The sequence below is a fragment of the Diospyros lotus genome, chromosome 3 (genome assembly GCF_014633365.1).
Source record: "Diospyros lotus cultivar Yz01 chromosome 3, ASM1463336v1, whole genome shotgun sequence".
Taxonomy (NCBI): domain Eukaryota; kingdom Viridiplantae; phylum Streptophyta; class Magnoliopsida; order Ericales; family Ebenaceae; genus Diospyros; species Diospyros lotus.
The window spans coordinates 27,781,456-27,805,983 of record NC_068340.1 but is presented as its reverse complement, the minus strand read 5'-3'; the positions used below and the strand labels follow the sequence as shown (position 1 = coordinate 27,805,983).

The 24,528-nt window shown below is 37.8% G+C and overlaps 1 protein-coding gene across 7 annotated transcripts in view; it reads right to left on the bottom strand.

The window, feature by feature from the left end:
- LOC127796759 (magnesium transporter MRS2-11, chloroplastic) overlaps positions 1 to 24,528 on the bottom strand; it is a 54,060-nt gene that overhangs the window by 15,411 nt on the left and 14,121 nt on the right. For 5 of the 7 annotated variants that reach the window (XR_008022083.1, XR_008022080.1, XR_008022079.1 and 2 more), the window contains 5 exons: positions 24,136 to 24,216; positions 23,880 to 24,045; positions 23,730 to 23,775; positions 22,931 to 23,011; positions 20,821 to 20,903 (listed from right to left, as the gene is read on the bottom strand). Coding sequence is in view for 2 of the 7 variants with exons in the window: in XM_052329127.1 (XP_052185087.1) it covers positions 20,821 to 20,903; positions 22,931 to 23,011; positions 23,730 to 23,775; positions 23,880 to 24,045; positions 24,136 to 24,216 (457 nt within the window). In the remaining 5 variants the exon portion in view is untranslated. Of the gene's footprint in view, positions 1 to 20,534; positions 20,659 to 20,820; positions 20,904 to 22,930; positions 23,012 to 23,729; positions 23,776 to 23,879; positions 24,046 to 24,135; positions 24,217 to 24,528 lie in introns of all 7 variants that reach the window. The other 2 variants (XR_008022081.1, XR_008022082.1) reach the window with 2 other exon arrangements.

The window sequence follows — 24,528 nt, the reverse complement described above, 5'->3', positions numbered from 1 at the left end:
TACCACGAAGACTGAAAGTGTGCCAGAAGCTAATCGGGCAAGATGGGAACAAGTTGATGCCTAGTTATGTAGCCTCCTATGACAGTCTATTGATCCATCCATCATGCAAGTCTTTCGCACCTTTGAAACTTGTGTTGATGTGTGGAAAGAAGCTAAAGAGTGTTATACAAACGACATCCAACGTTTGTACATTGTGGCCTCTAATATCAAGAATCTCAAGCAGGAGTCGTCCATGGAATCTTATCTAGGGCAGGTTCGGGCTCTAATGTAAGAATTTGATGCTCTTCTTCCTCTTACTACGACCCACACCGAACAGATTGCTCAAAGAGAGAAGTTTTTTATGGTTATTGCTCTCTCCGATCTGAAACCATAGTTTGACGCCATCAGACATCAAATCTTAACTAGCTTCGCTAACCCTACCATGAAGGACTCTTTCAAAAGGTTGTTGAATATGACAGGTACACATGGTATGTCTTCTTCTTCTCATATTGTTCCTCCAGCTGAATCTTCAGCTCTTGTATCTCAGGCTTCCACCGTTGGAGGAAATAGAGGACGCAATAATAATCGCTCACATCCACAGTGTACCTTTTGTAAGAAACTGAGTCATCTTGAGGACTAATGCTGGAATAAACATGGTCGGCCAGCTGCTCCACCAGCATCATCTACCACTGCAGCTCATGTATTTCAGAGTGATCCTAGTCTTACTTAATCTCCACCAGGTTCACAATTGGTACCTATGTCTGCAACTGAGTATGATGCCTTCCTGAAGTTCCAGGCCACCCAACCGTCTCATCCTGGTAATCCCGTTGCTCGTGTTGCTCAAGGCTCATCTGTTAGTCATAGATTCTGGCGCCACTGACCATATGTGTGGTAATGAACTTCTTTTCTTCTCACTTACCTATTCTGATACTTTACCTACTGTTACCCTGGCTGATGGTACCAAAACTACATTTAAAGGGATCGGCCAAATCACACCCACCTCTTCTTTCTCATTAAATTCTGTTTTATATGTTCCTGATTGTCCTTTTAATTTGATTTCAGTTAGCCAACTCACCAAAACCCTTAATTGTTATGTTCTCTTTACTCCTACCTCTGTTTGTGTCCAGGGTACGGGGCGGACGATTGGTGTCGGTCGTGAGTCACAGGGTCACTATCATCTTGTTGTGCCTAGTTCACCGGTAGCTCGCACTAGTGCCGCTTCCCCAGATCTTCTCCATTATTGTCTCGGTCATCCCAGTCTCTCCAAATTAAAGAAATTAGTTCCTAGTTTATCGCCATTGTCCATATTTAATTGTGAGTCGTGTCAGCGTGGTAAACATGTTCGTCATTCTTTTTCTTGTCGGGTCCATAATAGGGCTGAGACTCCCTTTTCCCTTGTGCACTCTGATGTATGGGGCCCAGCCAGGTCCATTCTACTATTGGTTTTTCATATTTCGTTACTTTTATTGATGACTTTTCTCATTGCAGTTGGTTGTTTCTTATGAAGAGTTGGTCCGAGTTGTTTTCTATTTTTCAGACATTTACTGCTGAAATAAAAATATAGTTTGGAGTTTTTATACGTGCCTTACGTAGTGATAATGCCCTTGAGTATTTTTCTTCTCCATTTACTACCTTTATGACTTCTAATGGCATCTTGCATCAATCCTCTTGTCCTTACACACCTCAACAAAATGGTATTGTTGAGCGTAAGAATCGCCATCTTATTGAGACTGCACGAACGCTCCTTTTACATGCCAATCTTCCCATCAAATTTTGGGGCGATGCTGTTCTAACTGCATGTTCTCTCATCAATCGCATGCCATCCTCAGCATTACATGAGCAAATTCCCCATTCCCTTCTGTTCCCTACACAACCACTTTATTCTGTTCCCTACACAACCACTTTATTCTGTTCCTCTTCGTGTTTTTTGATGTATCTGTTTTGTACATTCTTTTTCACCTGGACAGGATAAACTTGCTGCAAAATCTCTCAAGTGTATCTTCCTTGGCTATTCCCGGTTGCAAAAAGGCCATAAGTGTTACTCTCCTGCACTGAATCGCTATTTTTTGTCTGTTAATGTCACATTCTTTGAACATCAGTCTTTTTTTTCGGTTGCTCAGCCTGATTCACAGAGTCTTCACCAGGTTTTGCCTGTTCCTTTTTCTTTTCTTCCGCTGTCCTCCTCGGATCCATCTATCTCCTCTATGGCGCCTACCCTACCGTTTTCGGTCCACCTACCACGGCTCCTCCACTTCTTACATATCACCATCGTCCTCATCCCGTTACCGGCGCCAGCATTCCTCCAACCCAAGACTCTCCTGACTCGCTCTCTCCGTCTGTTGTCCCTCCTGCCCCGGATCCTGAGCCCAACAATCTCCCTGTTGCTCTTCACAAAGGTACATGGTCTACTTGTAATCCCCATCATATTTATAACTTTTTATGCTATGACTGTTTGTCTCCTTCTTATAGTGCCTTTGTTTTGAGTCTTTCCTCTGTTTCTATTCCTAAAACCACAGGTGAAGCTCTGTCCCATCCTGGTTAGCACTGGGCTATGTTAGATGAGATTGACGCCTTACATTCAAATGGTAGTTGGGATTTGGTGTCTTTACCACCAGGAAAGACTCTCGTTGGGTATTCACACCCAAAGTGGGTCCTGATGGCCAGGTGGAACGTCTTAAGGCCCCGCTTGGTTGCCAAAGGCTTTACATAGATCTATGGGCTGGATTACAGCGATACTTTCTCTCATGTTGCGAAAATGGCCTATGTTCACCTCTTTCTCTCTCTAGTTGCTACGCGTCATTGGCCACTCCATCAGCTTGATATTAAAAATGCATTTCTTCACGGTGATTTGCAAGAAGAGGTATATATGGAGCAACCACCTGGTTCTATTGCTCAGGGGGAGTCCAATGTAGTCTGCAAAACTCAGGAAGTCTCTCTATGGTCTGAAACAATCTCCACGGGCGTGGTTTGGCAGGTTCAACACTGTGGTTCAAGCCTTTGGTCTCACTCAAAGTGAGGCTGATCATTTGATTTTCTATCGCCATTCTTCTTCCTTATGTATCTACCTTGTCATTGATGTAGATGACATTATTATCACATGGAGTGATCAGGTTGGAATACAGAAGCTGAAGGAACATCTACATCAGCACTTTCAAACCAAAGACTTAGGCCAACTTCGGTATTTCTTGGGTATTGAAGTTGCTCAATCAGGAGATAGTATCTCAATTTCTCAAGAGGAAGTATGCATTGGACATCTTAGAAGAAACTGGTATGGTGAATTGCAAACTAGTTGACACCCCAATGGATCCGAATGTCCGACTCTTATCGGGACAGGAAGAGCTTTATTCAGATCCTGGAAGGTATAGGAGACTAGTAGGCAAGTTGAACTATCTCACAGTTACTCGTCTTGACATTACTTTTGCTGTGAGTGTAGTTAGTTAGTTCCTTAGTTCACCATGTGATTCTCACTAGGATGTTATCCGGATTCTGAGATATATCAAAAGAGCACCAGGTAAAAGGCTACTCTATGAGGATAAGGGTCACACAAATATTTGTTGCTATACAGATGTAGATTGGGCAGGATCTCCTTCTGATCGTCAGTCAACTTCTGGGTGTAGTGTTCTTGTGGGAGGAAATCTAGTTTCTTGAAAAAGTAAGAAACAGAATGTAGTAGCTAGATCTAGTACAGAGGCAGAGTATCGGACTATGGCTAATGCAACTTGTGAGCTCATCTGGCTTAAACAACTCTTGCAAGAACTCAAGTTTTGTGAAGTGTCTCCTATGAAGCTTATTCGTGATAATTAGGCTGCCTTACACATTGCTTCCAATCCAGTGTTCCATGAGCCGACTAAGCATATTGAAATCAACTATCACTTTGTTAGAAAAAAATTGGTTGAAAATGTTATTGTTACAGAGTTTGTTAACTCCAATGATCAACTTGCAAATGTCTTCACCAAGTCTTTAAAGGGTGCTCAAGTGGAATATATTTGTAACAAGCTTGGTGCATATGATATCTATGCTTCAGCTTGAGGGGGAGTGTTAGAATTATTAGTATATATTATAATTATTATATGTGTGTTTTATTTTGTAATTAGATTAAGGCCATAGGTTTAAGTCCCATTATGCTAATTATAAATAACAAGCTAAGAGAGACTAGTCTTATAGGTTTTTCTCCCCTAATTATTTTCTCATAGGGACCATCTAGGGTCCCTAATTGTTTTGGGGTTAGATGGTTCATTTCATTTATAGATGATTATACTTGGATGACCTAAGTGTATCTCTTAAAAGATAAGGCAACCATTAGTATAATTCTGCCATTGTTCCACAATATGATTTCTACCTAGTTTGGGTCCCTTATTAGGAGATTTTGTACAAATAATGCAAGGGACTATTTTAATCAACATCTTCGTCATTTCTTTCAGCAAGAAGACATTGTTCATGAATCCTCTTGTATTGATACACTTCAACAAAATGGGGTTGTTGAAAGAAAAATGAGACATTTACTTAATGTTACCTAAGCCCTTCTACATCCTCATCATGTTCCCAAATTTTTTTTTGGGGGGGAGCACACCTCATTAATTGAGTTCCTTCTAAACTTCTCCAAAACCATGGTCCATTGCAATGTCTTTCTTCACATTTTTTAAATGTCAGTCTTCATGCCTCTTTTTCTCTCAAAGTTTTTGGTTGTATCTCCTTTGTTCATATTCCTAAACAACATAGAGACTAATTTGATCCTCGGGCCCTTAAGTGCATCATTCTTGGCTACTCTCATATTCAAAAGAGATACAAATGCTATTATACTCCTCCTCAGAAACTCTCTGTGTCTAGGGATGCTACTTTCCTTTTCCTAGTCACCAGGGGGAGACTGTCAGTAGTGACCTTTCCACTTTGGATTTGACCCTTTTGAGATAGATAGCCAGAAATAGAGCCGGCCACAGCTGAACCTTAACTTGAGCTTGCCTCAAACCCTCATATTCTTGACTCCTCAGTTTCAAGTTTTGGTGAGCAGGACACACAAGAACAAGGTGACTCCCCAATAGCATAGCCATTGCTGCCACCTCCGATCAAATTTAAAGGCTCTCCCTATGTCTTCAAGAGAAGATCTCAGCCCATTCCGAATTCCTAGCTTGAGCCAACATTTGCTCCTAGTCCAAGTATTGAAATCCCTTACTCACCTACTTATTCCAATTCCATTCCTAGTGATTTGGACTTACCTATTGCTATTAGAATAGGGACTAGACATTGTACACAGTTAAAAGCTTCTTGTCCTCTCTTAATGCCATTGCCATTATTCCTAAAACAATTAAAGATGCATTAAAGGATCAGAATTGGACACAAGCCATGCAAGAAGAGATGAGAGCTTTAGAAAAGAACCAAACTTAGGATATGGTGCATAGACCAAAGAGAGTTCGACTTGTGTGCTGGAGATGGGTGTTTAACTTAAAATATAAGGTAGATGGCACATTGGAAAGATATAAGGCACGGTTGGTTGAAGAATTTAGAGAATAATGAATTTATCTACATTCCTTTGATCGAGAAGTACAATTATATAAAAGTAGGAACTTCCAAATACAACTTCGGAAATTACTAAATACAGCTTGGGAAACTATACAACTTAGGAGACTGCCAAAAAATAATCATTAATTCCATAAGATCAGAAAATCAGGGCTTCGGAATTAGGAAACAGATCAGAAAGCCAGGATTCTACACTCCCCCTCAAGCTAGGTTATGTATGTCAAGCATACCCAACTTGGACTTCAAGTTTCCGAATGTGTTTCGCAGGAGAGCCTTTGTTAGGATGTCAGCAATTTGAAATATAGTTGGGAGTATAGATCAGTTTGACAATCCCTCTTTTCACATTTTCTTTTATGAAGTGTCGATCCAATTCTATATGCTTGGTTCGGTCATGATGAACCAGATTCTTAGCAATGCTTATGGTGGCCTTGTTGTCACAGAGCAGTCTCATAGAGGTGTTGGATTGAACCTTTAATTCCCCAAGTAACCCCATAAGCCATATACCTTCACAAATTCCTTGACAGCACACGAAACTCTACTTCTATGCTGCTTTTAGCAACCACTGTTTGTTTTTTACTCCTCCATGTAATGAGATTTTCCTAAACATAGGAATAATACCCTGTGGTTGATCGTCGATCTATTATAGACTCGGCCTAGTTTGCATTAGCGTACACTTCTACATCTCTATTTGCAGTTTTCTTAAAGTAAAGGCCTTTTCCTAGGTTCTTTTTTAGATACTGGAAGATGCGACAGACAACTTTAAGGTGAAGTTTTGTAGGATTATTCATACTTCTGCTTACCATACCTACTGCAAATCCAATATTAGGTTGGGTGTGGGAAAGAGGTAGATGAGTTTTCCCACAAGCTGCTGGTATCTTCCTTTGTCTATGAGTGAGTCTGTTAAAAGTTGTCTAGAGTATAGGATAAGAAGATCAGTGAAAGCAGTGTATTTTGAGAGCCAATGAAGTATTAAATAGAAGTTTATTTCCCAATATGTAATTAGTGATAGCTGGGAGTTAAACTGTAAATATTTAATAGTTTTCATTGGGATGTCGGCCCATTATTATAAATAGAGGGCAAGGGGTAGCAAGAGAGGTAGATTTTCTCATTCTATTGTATTGAGCGAACATTCATTTAGAGAGAAAGACTAGTGAGCAAGACAGTTTTGTAATCTTGGAGAATGAGTGTTGGATGTACTCGGGAATAGGAGAAATTACTCAAGCTGTTGTACTGATCATTCTTAGTAATAAAGAAGGTTGCTCTTGGTGGATGTTTGAAAGCTGGATGTAGGTTTGCCAAAGGCATTCCGAACCAGAATAATCTGTTTCTTCTTGTTGGTTCGTGTTTTCTATCCTGTTTTTCAATTACGTTTTTCTTGTTTTTGTTTCATATAATTTTCTGTTGTGTGATTGGCAAATAAATCTGAGAGGTTTTGTGAGGGTGTGAGGATTGTTCTTGACTAAATATTCTCATCTAAGTGTCTTGATTGGTTTTCTTGTGGGATCTAGTGACTGCCAATGTCCCTAGGTATAACAAATTGGTATTAGAACCAAGAACCCTTTCAAGATTTGTCAAGAACCCTAGAAATCTTTAGTTTTAATCCCTATATCATGGCTTTCGCACCCTCTTCTGCTAGATATGACATAGAAAAATTTGATGGGTCAAATGATTTTGGTCTATGAAAAATTAAGATGAGGGCATTGTTGGGAAATTTGGGATTAGAAGAAGCCTTAAGAGGCTGAAAAGCCTATGCTCGAAACCCTAATAAAAACAAACAAAAGAGCCTTTAACACCCTTATTCTAAGCCTAGGAGACAAAGTCTTGCAAGAGGTGTTAAAGATGACAACAGCGGAGGAGCTTTGGAATAGGTTAGACAAAACCCTCTCTAACCAGTTGTACTTGAAAACACATTTTTTCTTTCTTTCAAGATGAGTGAGGGTCAAAGGTTGGAAGATCATATGGACAGTTTTAATAAACTGTGTTTGGATCTTGAGAATATAAATATTAGGTATGAAGATGAGGATAAGGCATTGGTCTTATTGCACTTTCTTCCTAAGTCCTATGAGACCTCTGTGGATATCTTGAAACATGGAAGAGATAAGCTGACCCTAGATGATATGGTAGGAGTTTTGAATTCCAAGGATTTGCAACATAAGGTAGAGTCCCAAAAAATCTGCCATAGAAGCTTTGGTAGTGAACTCTAGAACAAGAAGCAGAGACCCTAGGTTAAATGGTAGGTCTCGATCTAAGTCTAGGAGTGGCAAGAGAGTGGTTAAATGCTTTCATTGCCATGAAGAAGGGCATATGATGGACTTCCCAAATAGGAAGAAAGAATTCCAAGATAGAACCAGCCCCAAATGCTCAAGCACCATGTGTGGTTTTGGCTATGAGAGTGCGGATGTCTTATAGTTTTTCTAGGTATGCAGAAAAAGTAGCATAGGTCCTAAGTTTAGGGTGTACTTCTCATAGGAAATAAGTATTTACCCATAGAGACATGGTGGAGGGGGAAATGGTTTGTCTAGGCAACAATTAAGGTTACGGGAATTGGAGATGTGAGAATAGGATGCATGGTGGAGCTGTTCCAGGATATTAGAAGCTATAAAATGAAGCCAAATGTCCTTAGCAGAATTAGATAGAAAAAGGTATTCTCCTACAGAGGAGAATTGGAGTCCTAAGAAGTTGCTCAAGAATCTCTTAAAGAGATGGAAGTAACCCTCAAGAATGGAGGATTATGTGGTGCATGCTTGCATTTATATGTGGATAAGCTGCAATCACTAAAGAATAGCCTATGATAAGGTTAGGTTGTGCCATTTGTTGAGAATGGCTCACAATGGTGAGTAAGGACTAAGAAAGGTATCTAAGGCTAGGGATATTAGGGGGAGGAAAATTTTGCAGGCATAAGGGAATAGGAACCATATAGTTTCGTAAGGTCACCAAAGTAGAAGTCTCCAAAACAGACCTTGTATATGTCAAAAGCCCATTAGAGATTAGTTTCTAGGATCTAGGGGGACCTATCTAGGCCTTGTCTCATGGTGGAGCTAGGTGAGGTGAACCTAGTGGAGATGGTGTGTCCCTAAGGAATTCTCAAGCAAATATGAGCTAGCTGGAATTGAGTATGAGCTTGCTGGAAATTGCTTCTGGTATGAAAGGTTAGGTGGTTTAGAGTTGTGAAATAGGTATGCTTAGGACTTCTAAAGCTAGGGTTCTTATCTATGTGGGAAAACTCTACCTATAGGACATAAAATTAGCTGATGCTAAGGGCAAAGAATGGAATCTGGGATGCTGGAAAAATAAAACAACATGTATAATCCTTTGGGAATGTTCGAAACTAGCCTATGAACCAAGGTATAGCAATAGGGAAATCTGGAAAAAATTTTGGTCATAATTCATTGTGTAAGATTGGGCTGGATTGTGAGAGGGAGGAAGCTAGTGTTTAAGATAAGCTTTGGCTCTTGCAGTGAGGGTCCTTGTGAATAGTGAGAGGAAAAGGGCGTGTGCAAGTATTGTCTTGTATGGTGTAAGCCCATATTGATCAAAATCCAGGTTAAGCAAGGAAAGGGAAGGAGAATCATCTTGTAGGTAATGAGCAAGGGAATAGAAGGTCTAGTGTTGCCTAGAAAGGGTAAAAGATAGAACATAAAGTGAGTTACCAGTGAGATATGGAAAGAGTTGGGTTTAAGATACTTATGCACTGGTTTTGAGTGCTAAGGAACAGGCTGGAAAATGAAACCTCTTGTATAAGAGAAGAGGTGATGCACTCTTATCCAAATGAATGGCATTGTGTAACACCCCACTTTCTCGGGCATATTATAACTTAAGAAATTTTGGTCATATTTTTTCTTTTTTCTTAAAAACAATCTTAACATCATATAAATTCCCAAAATTTCTCATTTACCTACCTAACATGAGAACCATCATACATCATAAATGCTAGGCAAGGTATTCACCAATAGCGAAAGCATGAACATCGAACCATATTCATAATACATGATCGTTTCGAACATATTTCATAATACAAGACTATTCATCAACAAAACAAAGTTTTTCAACATGACTTGAAACATAACATAACCAGGACATATTCGGTTCTTTATGAAGAAGAAACATGCAGAGAAACATCTTTATCATAACCATGACAGCTTGAATCACTACATTTTGTCCATTTCCGTGCCTTCGCTACAAACCCCAACTGGAATGTTTGAATGTTACAGGGGCATAGCCCACGTTAGATGATGAATCATTTAAATAAGGGTACATCATTCATATCTCATGCGTGTATGTAATGCACCATGACATCATTCTTTTCGTTTGAGTCGACTGCACCCAACTGCTACTCTCCATTTTAACAACTTCCTTACTAGGCTGAAGTGTATGGGTGCACTTTTGGCAAAGTAGCAACACCAGTCCCTAATCCCAAATCCTTATGCGTCGCATAATCAATAATATCATCATGAACATATGCATAATTTATCATCAATACATGTAAGTGCACTTTACATGATGCATAATATAACATAGCATGTCAATGTGATAGAATCATTTGCATAAAACTGATTTTGGGTAGAACCACTTAACTTTTTGCACAAAGTTCATAATACCTCGAAAAACGTGCACCACCTTGATTTTCGTGCTGAACTTAGAAATCACTTAAACTCGAACCACAATGATCCTATAAATCATATTTATTCAAAAATACATCAATATTCTATTTTTCTTAATTTTCTTCTATTTCCTCCTATTTTTCCTCGATAAATCCAAACGAAACATTTCTCAAATATTTCTCTATAACAATTCATAAAACAACTTTCTTGATTTTCTAGAATTTTCTAAGAAATTTTACTCACCTTAACTTAACCCCTCAGGCTTCCTCGGTATGCATGTCATGACCTCAACATGCATGCTTGAATAATTTCTTTCCTAATTCCAAGCTCTCGGCCATCTTCACTTGCTACCTTCATTTGGCCATTGCCATTTGCTTGCTCTCCTTCTCTTTCTCCATCTATATATAGCCATCCACTTGTAGAGAAAACTTAACTATTAAGTTTGTTGTCCATCACTCTCCCATCACTTTTTACATCCCACTTGCACAAAGCTTAACCATTAAGCTTTCACAGAGGCCATCACACACACGCACATACATATACATATATAATTATATATATTACACTAAAATAATAAGAAATTTACACATTTAAATCTTAAAATTCATCTATATTTCCCTTAGACAATTCCCTAATTGTATTTACATCCTCGAACATCAAATTAATTGGCGTTATGATGCCGAAAATCCAAAATTAATAACATAAATTTTACTCGATAAGGACGATTTCATCCTTGGGCCCACGCTGGACCTTTGATTTGTCCCAAAATCACTTTAGGAATGATCCTTACGAAAAATCAGAGCCCCCTCAGGGTTCCGTTGACTTCCCAAGAGTCTCCTATGACGATTCGATTTTTCAGCCTAAATCATAATTATACCAAAAATTGTCTCCGATTTGGTTTCTTTCAGTATATCACAAATCTTGTTTTGAAACACTTAGCATATATATATGCCTTTCTTTTTGGTTATTTATATCCCGGGTATTTCCCTCCATCGATTCAACTGACTAAGATCGATAGTCTGTCTTCTATATCTTTGAGTACGACTATTCTAACGTCACGAAATAACGAAACATGATACGTTTTATTCATTACAAATATGGGACCTTACATTCTCCCCTCCTTACAGAAATTTCGTCCTCGAAATTTGCTTACTCCAAATCCATTCTATTTTTCAAGTCTTCAAACAAAAAGGGAAAATTACTTCTCATATCTTCTTCTCGCTCCCACGTTAGTTCCTCGCTTACTGGATTTCTCCATAGCACTTGCACTAGTGAAATTGACATGTTCCTCAAGACTTGATCTTTTCGATCCAAATTATTAATTGGTCTCTCGAGGTAGGAAAGATTTTCTCGAACTTCGGCAACTTTTGATGGCATAACTTGTGACGGATCTGGCTCATGCTTTCGAAGTCGTGATACATGAAATACATCGTGGAGGTTGGATAAAGCCATGGGCAAGGTGAGTCGATAAGCAACTGGCTCGATTCTTTCTATGAGGCCGTACGGCCCAATATATCTGGGACTCAACTTGCCTCTCTTGTGGCTTCGAGTTATCATTCTTAGAGGGGATAATTTCAGGTACACTTTGTCACTGATTTGAAATTCTAAATCCCTTCACCATGTGTCAGCATAAGACTTTTGACGACTCTAAACCTCTTGGATTCTTTCTTTAATAGTCTTTATCTTATTAGTAGTTACTTGGATTATCTCAGGACCCAACATTTGTTGATCCCCCAACTTCAGTCCAACAAACAGGGGACCTACACTTTCGTTCGTATAGTGCTTCATAAGGAGCCATACTAATACTGTTGTGATAACTGTTATTGTAAGCAAACTCTACCAACAGTAGGTGTTCTTCCCAAGAAATCTATCGCACATGCTCTCAATATATCCTCTAGAGTCTGAATAGTTCTTTCTGAATGGCTATCAGTTTGAGGATGATAGGCTGTACTTAACCTGAGCTAAGTGCCTAAGCAATTTTGCAGACTTCCCCAAAATCTTGAAGTGAACCTTGGGTCCTGATCCGAGATGATACTTACAGGTACCCCATGTAGTCTCACAATTTCATTAAGGTACTGCTGGGCAAGCTTATTGATAGGTTAGCCTACTTTCATAGCCAAAAAATGAGCGGACTTAGTCAATTTGTCAACAAGCACCCATATGGCATCATTTCCATTAAGGCTTCTCGGTAACCCTGTTACAAAATCCATGGTAATATGTTCCCACTTCCATTATGGGACTTCTAACGGTTGCAAACTTTCGACTGGTTTCTGATGTTCAATTTTTACTCTTTGACATGTGTTACATTAACTAACATACTGTGCTATGGTTTTCTTCATTCCTAGCCACCAATACACGGTCCTTAAATCTCTGTACATCTTGGTGCCTCCCAAGTGGATTGAATACTTAGATCAATGGGCTTCTTTCAAGATCGCTTATCTTAATTCTTTTACTTGAGGCACATAAACTCTCCCTTGAAATCGAAGTATGCCATCTCTTAACTCAAATTTTGAGGTCTTCACCTGTCCTTGCTCATCAACCCATAATTCCACTCTACGATCTTCAAGAAGGGCTTGTCGTATTTGCTCCATTAAATCTGATTGAATGGTGAGACTGGCTACGTAGGAAGAATTTCATTTCGGTGCAACTCCTACTGTCATTAGGCTGAAAGCTTCAACTAGCTTCCACTCGGACATCATCATTCCAGCCATACAGATGGGTTCCTTTCTACTCAGGGCATCGGCCACAATACTGGCTTTGCCAGGATGGTATTGAATAACACAATCATAATCTTTTAAGAATTCCATCCATCGACGATGTCTCATGTTAAGATCTTTCTGGGAGAATACATATTGCAAACTCTTATGATCGGTGAAGATTCAAACTTTTCACCATACAAGTAGTGTCTCCACACTTTTAAGGCGAATACTACGGTAGCTAACTTGGACATCATCATGCCTATGGGTGTGAGACCTTCATTGCTATTGCATAGCAAAAACATAGCACATATAAGTCTTACCGCAATTGTCAATGTCCATTCTTGACATTGCTACGACTTGGAACATTTAATGATGTCTAGAAACTGTGATGCATCATCTCAGATCTTTATAGATTAATCATAATATATATTATATGGACTTCTATCTAGTTTCATCCGATCATTACAATAACAAGAAGAAACTAATAAAATGACTTCTTGTGAAATTAAATAACTCTTTATTCAATAATAAATATGATTGCAATTGTCAGTGTACAACATGCCCAATTTGATTGAATCTAGAGCGCCTACACTAACACAAGTCAGCTATCAATATTGCACATAATCTAGTGTAACATAATAAAACAAAACATGTTGAGATGGATTGACAAGGAGAAGTTGGAAGCTGAACTAATTTGTGTTCCCTTTGTCCCATTCGAAAATTAGTTAGTTGATGTATTGACAAAGGGACTGCCTATAAGAAGATTTGAGGAGTTATTGTGCAAGTTATGAATGAAAGGCATTCATTCACCAGTTTGAAAGGGAGTGTTGATTCCAGACCAAAAATATAAGGAATGTTTGGAATCATTCCTTAATTTAGGAGACTGATTAGCCAAATCATCCCTAGTTTAAAGACTGATTTTAAGAAGTAATTACCAGCCTATCTTTTTGAAAACTTTTCTATTTTTTGTGTAGTCACACCTTTCCTATTTTTCTATATAGCCTATATTTCCTAATTTAGCACAAATGTAATCTTTTGTATGGTGTAAATTACTAACCCTATAAATGGGGTTGTACCACACGTAAAAGATAATATACAGTTTTATTTCTCCTATTTATCACAAATATTAAGGCTAAGACACTTTGTTGTCATAAAATATTCATTTTTCAAATCTCAACACATATAATATATGTTACCTAGTAGTCATAAGTATATTATCTCCAAGCAATGTGTTAAATACAAACAACAAAAATCACGATTCTCCAACAAATATTGGTTCAAGAAAGGGCAAACTGGATTCTAGAAAAACACTCATTGTGTTCAGGGAAAATATAGGCTAGTATGGAAATGAGGAAAATATAGGCAAGTCTAGAGATATTGTCAAGAGTAACCAGTAAAACCAATCTATTTCTCTTTGGGTAGAATTACCCAATTATATACAGTTGGTCAATCAAGAGAAAAACAAAAACTAATCTCTAAATTAGGCAATTGCCTAATCATAGCCTACGAAAATTAAGAAACACATACAACCTAGAATACAGCCTGTAAGATGCAGTCAAGATAGAGATAGGATCTCCTAGAAAAGGAATACGGAAATATGGAGATATGGATCTCGGGATCCTCTTAACACTTCCCCTCAAGATTGTGAGTGAATGTCTTGTATTCCAATCTTGCTCAATAATCTTTGACACACAAGGTTGGAAAGTCCCTTTGTAAGAATATTTGCAAGTTGATCACCGATAGGCACAAATGAGGTGCAAATCAAGCCACTATCTAGTTTCTCCTTTATAAAGTGTCTATCCACTTCAACATGCTTTGTCCGGTCATGGTGTACCGAATTATAAGCTATTAGCTAACTTATTATCACAGTAGAGTCTCATAGGTTCTTTCCACTTGAGTTTTAGGTCTTCCAAGAGTATCTTGATCCATAGTAATTCACATATTCCTAGAGTTGCTTCGGCACTTAACCGGGCCACAACACTTTGTTTCTTACTTCTCTAAGTCACATGATTACCTCCTAGAAATGTGCAATATGCCAATACCCCGATGTTAATCTTCTTTTTTTACAATTGATCCTGCATAGTCAGCATCAGTATAGGCCTCAAGAGACAGATCAATGTTATACACTGTTTTTAGATGAATTTCCTTAGAATTATGCATGAACTGGCTAACCACACTCAATGTCTGGCGTGTATGTGAGAGATAAATAAGCCTTCCCACTAACCTTTGGTAGGAACCTTTATCCACTGCACCATCTTCCGAGACATCTCCTAACCGGTGATTAGGTTCTATGGGTGTATCAATAGCTTTATTTCCTAGCTTACCAATTTCGGTCAATAAGTCAAGGATGTATTTCTATTTAGATATAAAGATTCCCTCCTTAGAGTGAGCAACCTGGATACCTAAAAAATATTTCATTACGCCTAGCTCCTTAATCTCAAATTCTTTGACCAAGCAACTTCTTAAGGTTTCCATTCCTTCCATATCATCACCAGTTATTATATATCATCCACATATACAAGCAATGCAATTACTCCCCCTGTGGTTGAGTGATGTACAAACAGGGTGTGATCACCCCGGCTCTACTTGTATCCCATAACAAGCATGACTTTGGTGAATTGTCCAAACCATGCTCTTGGTGACTATTTTAGTCCATATAGGGCCTTTTTCAACCTGCATACTACATCTCTTTGATCTACACCTAAGTGGTACTTCCATAAAGATCTCCTCCTCTAGGTCACCATGTAAGAATGCATTCTTGACGTTAAACTGTTGCCATTTGCAGCCTAGGTTGGCAGCCAAAGTTAATAGCACTCTTACAATGTTCATTTTAGCCATTGGAGCAAATGTCTCAAGATAATCTACTCCATATGTTTGTGTATATCTCTTAGCAACTAATATTGCTTTGTACCTTTCTAATGACCCATCTGATCTATATTTCACTGTGAACACCCATTTGCATCCTACTGGATTCTTCCTATTTGGTAATTTCACCAACTCTCATGTTTGATTCTTTTCTAGTGCTGCCATCTCTACCTCCATGGCATTTCTCCAGTTTTCATTGCTTATTGCTTCGGAAAAGGTCTTAGGTATGGGAATTGTGTTTAGGCTAGTGAGAAAAGTCTGTGTTTAGGAGACAGGTTTGTATAGGACATAAACAAGTGTAGTGGGTGTTTGGTACAAGCTCTTGTTCCCTTTTTTACAGCAATAGGAAGATCTAGGTCATTTGGATCAGGGTCAGTTATAGGTTCAATTCCAGGAGTGGGAATGGTAGTTACCATGGTAATATTAGGACCAGAACCCGGTTCAAATTAGCCTACATAGGTAGAGGAGCTGCTATTTTCCTTCTTAAATACACCTGTAGTGGACAAGATGAAGTTGGTGGTTACTCCCCCTATATCATGTCCTATGAGTCTTGTGGGTTAGAAACTAAAGGAGTCGAAGAAGAAGGAAAGTTAAAAAGAAAGAGATCTTTGTCCTCGTCTTCCAAGAAAGAACTCTCCCCTTGAACATAAGGAATATCAAAATAGGAATCATCTTCCACAAATGAGACATCAACTGAGACAAGAAACTTCTTAATAGGTGGATGATAACACTTATATCCCTTTTGGGTGGAAGAAAACCCAACAAAGATACATTTGAAGGCAGGGGGATCAAGTTTTCCCCTATGTGGAGTGTGTATATGGACAAAAGATAGGCAACCAAAAACTTTGGGGGTAAGACCATTGAAGGCACTGAACCTGAGAAAGAATTTGGTGAGGAGCTGGAGGATTGGACTATGGGAATCAAGACTCCTTGAGGGTAACCAGTTGATAAGGTGAGTGGCTATCAAGACTACTTCTCCCCAGTATTGTTTTGAGTCATTTTTGTTATTGTATCACTTGTGAAATAGGAGAGCTTTTGTAATAGCTAGATCTCTCAACCACCCCATTTTGCAAAGGAGTATGGACACGAGAAAATTCATGAATTATGCCCTTTTCGTGAAAGAAGGATGACAAAGACTGATTGAAATAGTCTTTGGCATTATCAGAACGAAATCTTTTTATTTTAACATCGAATTGAGTCTTAACCATATTGTAAAAGATTAGAAAAATGGTGCAAACCTTAGATTTGGTTTTCAAAAGGTGTAACCAAATCACACGTGTAGTCATCAACAAAGGAGACAAACCATTGAGCTTCAGAAACATTAGGAACAGTTAAGGGACCCCATATATCACTATGAATAATTGTAAATGGAAGGGAACTTCTTTTATTAGTGATAGGGAATGAAACTCTCTTATGTTTTGCAAGCTCAAACACATCACAATGGAAATCCTCAACATCAAATCCTTTAAACAATAAAGGAAACATCAATTTAAGAACCCTAAAAGAAGGATTATAAAGACGAAAGTGATGAAGCCACAGCTTATCTTTATTGGACTTGGAGGACTCAACTCTTAATGATAGAGGGGAAACTCTCCCTTTATTAACAATCCACTAAGATCTTGAAGATAGTAAAGCCCATATCTCTCTCTAGCATGCCTTCTTCGTGCCATGTTTTTGAAATTCATAGAAGGTGGATGAAAAATGACATTACAATTGGAATATGTGGTAAGTTTTTGAATTGACACGAGGTTAGTGGAAAGCTTAGGAACATGGAAAACATTTTTAAGGGGGAGATGATAGTTTATGAGGACATCTCCTTGATCGACCACAATTGTTATTGATCGAGCCATAGTTATTTTTCTTGTGCTAGGACATGGTGTATATGATATAAATCTGTGGGAGGAACAAGTCATATGACCTGTGACTCCTGAATCAAGTATCCAAGTATTTGGAAGGGTTATATCCAAAGCAAGAAAGGCATGAGAAGAGGAAGATACACCTGTAAACGCCATAGTGCAATTACTTGTCCCAGGTTTCTTCTCCAATGACCCCAATAGACTTCTTAGTTTTTTAATCTCTTCCCCATTGAGCTCCACTAGACTTGCCTGTTCTTGGAGTATTCAACTATTTCGACCATTTTCAAACACCTCATAGCATTTCTAGGGTGTCTAAAGATTCGATCATTTATGTATGATTTCTCGCACACTGCCCCTTCTAATAGGTTTCGAAGATAAAAATCCTTTACTTTATTGGTATATAACCTGACCGAGGTAAATCCATGAACTCAATTCGATTATTCCTTCTTATTCGTACTAAGCCTAAGCATCTAAACTATGAATTGTCCTTTTATAATTTATCAACTTATAACCTATCAATCAGATAGATATATTTTTTTAATGAAATAAGTATTCGAGGAACAAGTGGTTGCCTCTGTTGTTACCAGTTGATCCTCAGTTAGATCTATCCCTTTTGTTCCATCAACTAATCTTAATCTTATTCTTGGATCTTGTTCGTGATCTTGAGAAAATCAATATTTTTATAGATTCTTCTAATGTCTATGTATATTAAACTACTACAGTATCAAAATTTTATTTATTTTTTTATTTTCCTTCAATAGGTTGTTGGCTATTGGCCACATAAACTTGCCTCATCCTCTTTGTTGTCCATTCTTGAAAGGCTTACCACAAAGCTTCCAACATTTCTCTATGGTATGATGAGGCTTCTTGCAATAGTTGCACCATAAGGAGTCCTTGCTTTTCCTTTTTGATGAATCATGTGGCTTCATATCCTCTCTAGGTTGTTTGTCCAAGCCAGGACTCTTCACAGTTATAAGAGTTGAACTCTCTGTAGAGGAAGTCTCAAGCCTCACTCCCCTTTGTCCTTCCTCAGCACGCAAAATTGCAATCATCTCATTTAGAGAGGGCAGATCTTCCTTCCCAAAGAAGATCTAAACTCTAACTGCATCAAACTCCAGATTTAGGCCAGCAAGGAAGTCATAAATTCTTTCTTTCTCAATGAACCGTTTTTGTATGGTTGCATCATCAATGCATTTCATCTAAATGCATTAATATGGTTCAACTCTTGCCACAATGTTTGCAAGAGATTGGCGTATTCAATGATTGACCGAAATCCTTGCTTGGTAGCTGTCACTTTTGTCTTGATCTCATAAATTTGAGCATCATTATGTGTTAAAAGTTGTCTTGAGTATAGAATAAGAAGATAAGTGAAGACAGTGAATTTTGAGGGCCAATGAAGTATTAAATAGAAGTTTATTTCTCAATCATGTAATTAGTTATAGTTGGGGGGTTAAATTATAAATATGTAATAGTCTTCATTGGGATATCCGCCCACTGCTATAAATAGAGGGCAAGGGGTAGCAGAGAGAGAGAGAGAGTTCTCATTTTTGTTTGTAACAAGTATTGTTCGCTAGAGAGATAGCTTTGCAATCTTAGGGGGCGAAGTCTTATTGTACTCAGGAAATAGAAGGAAGGGATTTCTATTGTGTACTGATCATTCATACTGAATAAAGAAAGCTGCTCGAGGGGGTGTTTAACTGCTGGATGTAGAACTGGTGTAAACCAGTTCAAACCAAGATAAAATTGGCTTCTGTGGTTTGCATTTATCTTTCTTGTTTCTTATTTCTATTTTGATTTGATTGCATTTAATTTTCTGTTATTTTGGATTGATTACAGGCAAGGAGTTGAGAGAATTGGCATTTAGAAACATTGTTTGAGTTGTTAAAAGAGCTCCTAATCCTAACATTATGGGCTTTGGAGTACGTGAGTTTAACTACATCCCAAATCTACTTGGTAGTGTTTAGGAACTTAACCATGCTGTTGATATCTGGCAACATGGAGTTCCAGAGCCAAGTCATGACCAACAAATCTTCCTCGTCCCAAGCTGCATATGTAGGATCATCCTTCTTAGGCTCGATTCCAAGTAGATGACTTAGCTTCCCTTTGCCTTTCGGAAACATACGGATTAATTGAGACCACTTCAAATAGTTCCCTTCCATTCAGCCTATATGCCGCCTAAATGTTCTACAGCTCTCCACCTGAAGTTGTGCCATTGCTTTTACCTCTGTTGTACTATTGGATTCGATTGTGTTTGTCATGGTTCTAGGGTTTAAGGATGCTACTAAAGTTGGATTGAATGCCAAAACTGGCTACGACCAAAAAAGGGTTGAAGGCAGTGCCCGATCCCAAGAATATGGACGTAGGGCTTTGACACCATGTCAAGAGTAACCAGTAAAACCAATTGATTTCTCTTAAGGTAGAATTACCCAATTATATACAGTTGGTCAATCAAGAGAAAAATAGAAACTAATCTCTAAATTAGGCAATTGCCTAATCATAGCCTATAGAAATTAGGAAACACATACAACCTAGAATACAACCTGCAAGATGCAGTCAAGATAGAGATGGGATCTCCTAGAAAAGGAACATGGAAATATGGAGATATGGATCTCGGGATCCTCTAACAGATATCATACAATTAAATAATTTTTTTCAACAAAAAGTTGAAAGGAACTCGAGCCTAGGGGGGTAAATTAAACGGAACGCAGTGACTTCTGGTGTCTATAATAATTGACATGCAGATCAAGTATGGTAAAGGTTTTGGCATATAAGTAGGCTGCATAACTAAGTTATTGAGGAGTTTCTTGCCTTTATAACATGTGTTTGACCACTATAAGTATGAAGTAACGAACATGGGTATTCACCACATTTTGTTGACTCCTCAAAATTTTAGTTTAACATTGGTACTACAGTAATGGATTTGCACAGTGCCCAAGGTTGAATCAGATAAATGTTTCAAAGATGTGCAACATATTGCCAAATCTGAGCTATCAAGTCAAAAGTACAGAAGATAGGCTCACAGATTTTGGGTCTTGAAATTCTGAGTCTAGAGCTCTTTGTCATGGAACCTCAACTTTCTCAAGATAGACACAGATGCATTATTGTGCAGGGATCCTGTAGCCATTTTTATCTCCAACTGACATTCTTGCCCAGGTTAGACATGATGTTTGACAAGAATTAAAATGATTTATAGATATGACAAATCACAAGCAAAAGAGAGAAAATTACAGATCACTATACATTTAAGAATATAGAAAGAAATTAGGACTACAGAATTTGAGAGCTGCTATCCAGTAAAGAAAATACCTGCAACCAAAGCACCAACAGCAACACAAAATGCCCCAACTTGAAGAAGCAATTCCACTCTGCTTACCTCAAGCCTCCGAGAGCTAATCAGAGAAGGAAATAAACATCAAAATACCAAAAACAAAGTCATTGATGTGCCTAATGTACATCCAGCCAAGTTGCAAATAATAAGACTAGTTTGGAGATTCCCAAGTAAAATAGACAGGATTACCATTTAATAGTTTACATATAGACTTTATTAGCATAAAAAAAAAAAACTAAATCCAGCAAAAACGATTTAACATTTTGCATTGTAACATCACAATTGGATAGCTTAAGCATTTGAGACAGTTCATGTTGCATTCACAACGTTGGGTTTATGTATAGTATTGAATAGGTCATATACACAATGTTGGGTTCATTTCCTAATGGCTTAAACTTCAAGATAATAATGTTGGCATTATACAGCTTCATGGTTTGCATTTTATGTTATAGCATCCTGTTCAATTTATACTATCTGTCTCTTAACATGTAAAGACTGGATCTTACTTCATGTGATGATGATTCCATAACTTGAAGCCTAATCAGTCTAGAAGTTCAAGTTTTGGGGCCAACTGGAAATGGTGATCGTAGATATAGTGTCTAATGGCCAAATTCGTTAAACTAAAATATGGTTAACTAATACCAACAAATCAGAAATCATTGTAAACAACCTTAACAGAGTTGCTTTCAGTGTTCACCCACTGTGGTCATGCCCAATCAACTTAACCAAAGAGGACACAAGCTGGAATATACCATGCTAGGGACACCAAAAATGGAACCAAAAAAGAGTCTAGATCACCTATGGAAACTCCTAGTCCCCTCATGCACCTTTCTCCAACTTATCTTAGTTTTCATTCTCATTTTTTCTTATGGCCTATTTGGTATCCAGATTAAATAGTGACAGGATAAAGTTAAAGTTGGGATAAAATAGTGGTCAGAATAAATTATGCCGCCCCATGTTTGGTAAAGAAGGTGTATAACCTAGAGTAGTACTTATCCCATGCTTGGCATGTCAAGTTGTGAACGAGATATTACTTACTGTTATTTGTCAAATTACTGCATTGCCTATTTTCCCTATGATATAATCTAGTCTAATCTAATAGCAGATTTGATCTTCAAAATAATATACACTAATTATTTTTTTTGGATATGTAACTTGGTGGGACAATTTTTTCTGAAATTAGAAGACCAAGATTTGAAGCTGAGAAGGTTTATTTAGATTTTTCAACAAAGTTTTTTTTTTACATCATTGATTTTTCAACAAAGTTGAGCTGCATCCAAATGACTCCTGAGCCAAAACTTAGAAGGATGATGCTCTTCACCTAATAACATCCATCTTTGCAACAGTTGCTGATCGAAATTGGATGGCTCAAAAGCCAAATGCAACTGAGAAACAAAAAGACTTAAAACTGTGAGTTTTACACTTCCCCAATTAAGGACCACATCGACAATTATGCACTAATTATTAGCACTGGAAGGATAGGATATCAAACAAAGCATCTGGAAAATCAAAAATTTGGAAAATCTGGAAAATCAAAATCAAGAAGAAGAAGAAGACATATGGGAATCAAAAAATCAAATCTGGAAATTGAGAAGAAGATCAGATCTGGAAAAGAAGAAGTAGATCTGAAAATTCTGGAAATTGCGATCAATCAGATCTGGAAGAACTTGAAGACAAAGAAGAAGACAAAGAAGAGAGATGATGTTTGTGGACAGTGGTGGTGATGGTGGCAGTGGCAGAGGAAGGTGGGCAGTGGCTGATTTGCAAGGGCAAAATCGTCCAAACAGTGCAAAAACTTAATCCCACTTGTGGGGTGATGGTATAAAATGATCCCATTTCAGTGGGATAAAATTGTTCTTGGATTAGTTTATCCCACATCAAGTGAGATTCCAAACATGGTATTACCATGTCAGATTGTAACATCACGTCTGAATCCTTCTACCAAACGGGTAATTAGGTTGGTGTGATAGCATTCATTTTCAGCCAACGAAGGTTTAAGTTCACACATCAGATTAATTTGGATGTAAATAAAAAATTACAAACAGAGACTTTTCTTTTGGAAGGTATAGATATGGACTTACTACTAACCTTAAGTTGACAGCAATAGAGTCTTCCATTTCTTTTGCAGAATCAAGAAGCCTTTCTGCTTGACCATGACAAGATTCACATCTGTAGTCAAAGAAACAACTAAGCTTACTTTGGAGCAGCAGGAAAGCAGTCTACTTTCAAAGACTGATGGGTGTAAGATACTCTATTAAGGTAGAAAGAAATAAAAACCCTATTATAGAAGTTTCTTTAAAGATCTATGTTTATTTAGTTTAATTGAGGTAGAGGTATAAAGCACTTCTTAATATAGTGTTTATTTATCTTAATAAGTATTAATACATTTGGGATTAAAACATTAGAATCAAGAGGAGAAAAACTTAAAAAGTATTTAGGCACGCACCATAATCTCCCCATATCAATAGATACAGGGTTTTTTAAATGATAGGTCGGTCCATGAGGGTACCCTCCATTAAAATGGCTTGCTTTATATACATGTCAAGAACAAGGACTAAGATTTAAGGTCCACCTTCAGTTATTTACAAGTAAAAGATAAACCACTTAATTGTGTTATTATTCTTAAGATGCGTGAAGGATCCATTTCTATTGTTAAAGAGGATTTGCAGGATTGTTTCCAAACCATTGGTTTCTCTTATCTATCTATGTTAATGAACTATCAACACAATGACTCTGCATGCACATTCTGAACTATACATATTATTGCTTTAGATGTGCTCTACCCTATTTATTAGGAAAATGAAAAAGGCAAGGAAAAAAACATTTGATTCTTAGATGAATCACTTGGCAGCATATCTGCTTTTGGATGTAGCTTAAAACAAATAACCTTTGAAGATAGTTCTCCAGAAGCATTTCAATTTCTTCCTCCTCTTCTGCAAATAAAAATCCACATCAAACAATAATCCTTAGAACATCTGCCCTCATCTTAAATTCAAGTGACCATGGAGCAAAAGCAAAGAAATATGCCAATATTCACCTTCAGCAATCTGTTTTTCTAGTGGTACAGAGCATTCCATGTCATCACTTCCTTTCTTAAGAGTGCAGTTTCTTCCCATAATACAGATTCGGCGGATTTCATGGGGGTCCTCAAGAATATCAAGCAACATTTGTTTGAGAGCACCTGCCCTTGAACCCAACTCAACCTTCCATGAAGTAATAAAAAATTAACAGTTTCTAAAGTCATCAACAGGATATATTACATGGTTTATAATAAAAGCATAGTTATCTAATACCAAGGTCTGTTTGCTAATTCGAAGTTGCTCCAATATGTCAGCAGTTAGTCGGTTAGGTAAAACCTCAAGCAAACCTTGAACCTGAAGGACATAGCAGAATGTCAGTTTTCACAGATCAACCCTCTATGAAGCACCAAGTATTCAAAATAGATCTTGTATCCATATGATAGCTATTTAAGACACTTGCTCAATGGGCATGCTACAAGATTTGGCGTGCACATCATGTGGCATTGTCCAACGGTGACAACACATTGAATACATTTATGTGTCAGACTAACACTTGGATTAACTAATAACAATAACACTTGTTGAAAGTTGGAATTTTTACTTCTTTTTTGTGCTTTTTGATGCAATTTGAATTGATTAGGAATTTGTCTAATTTTTTACATATAA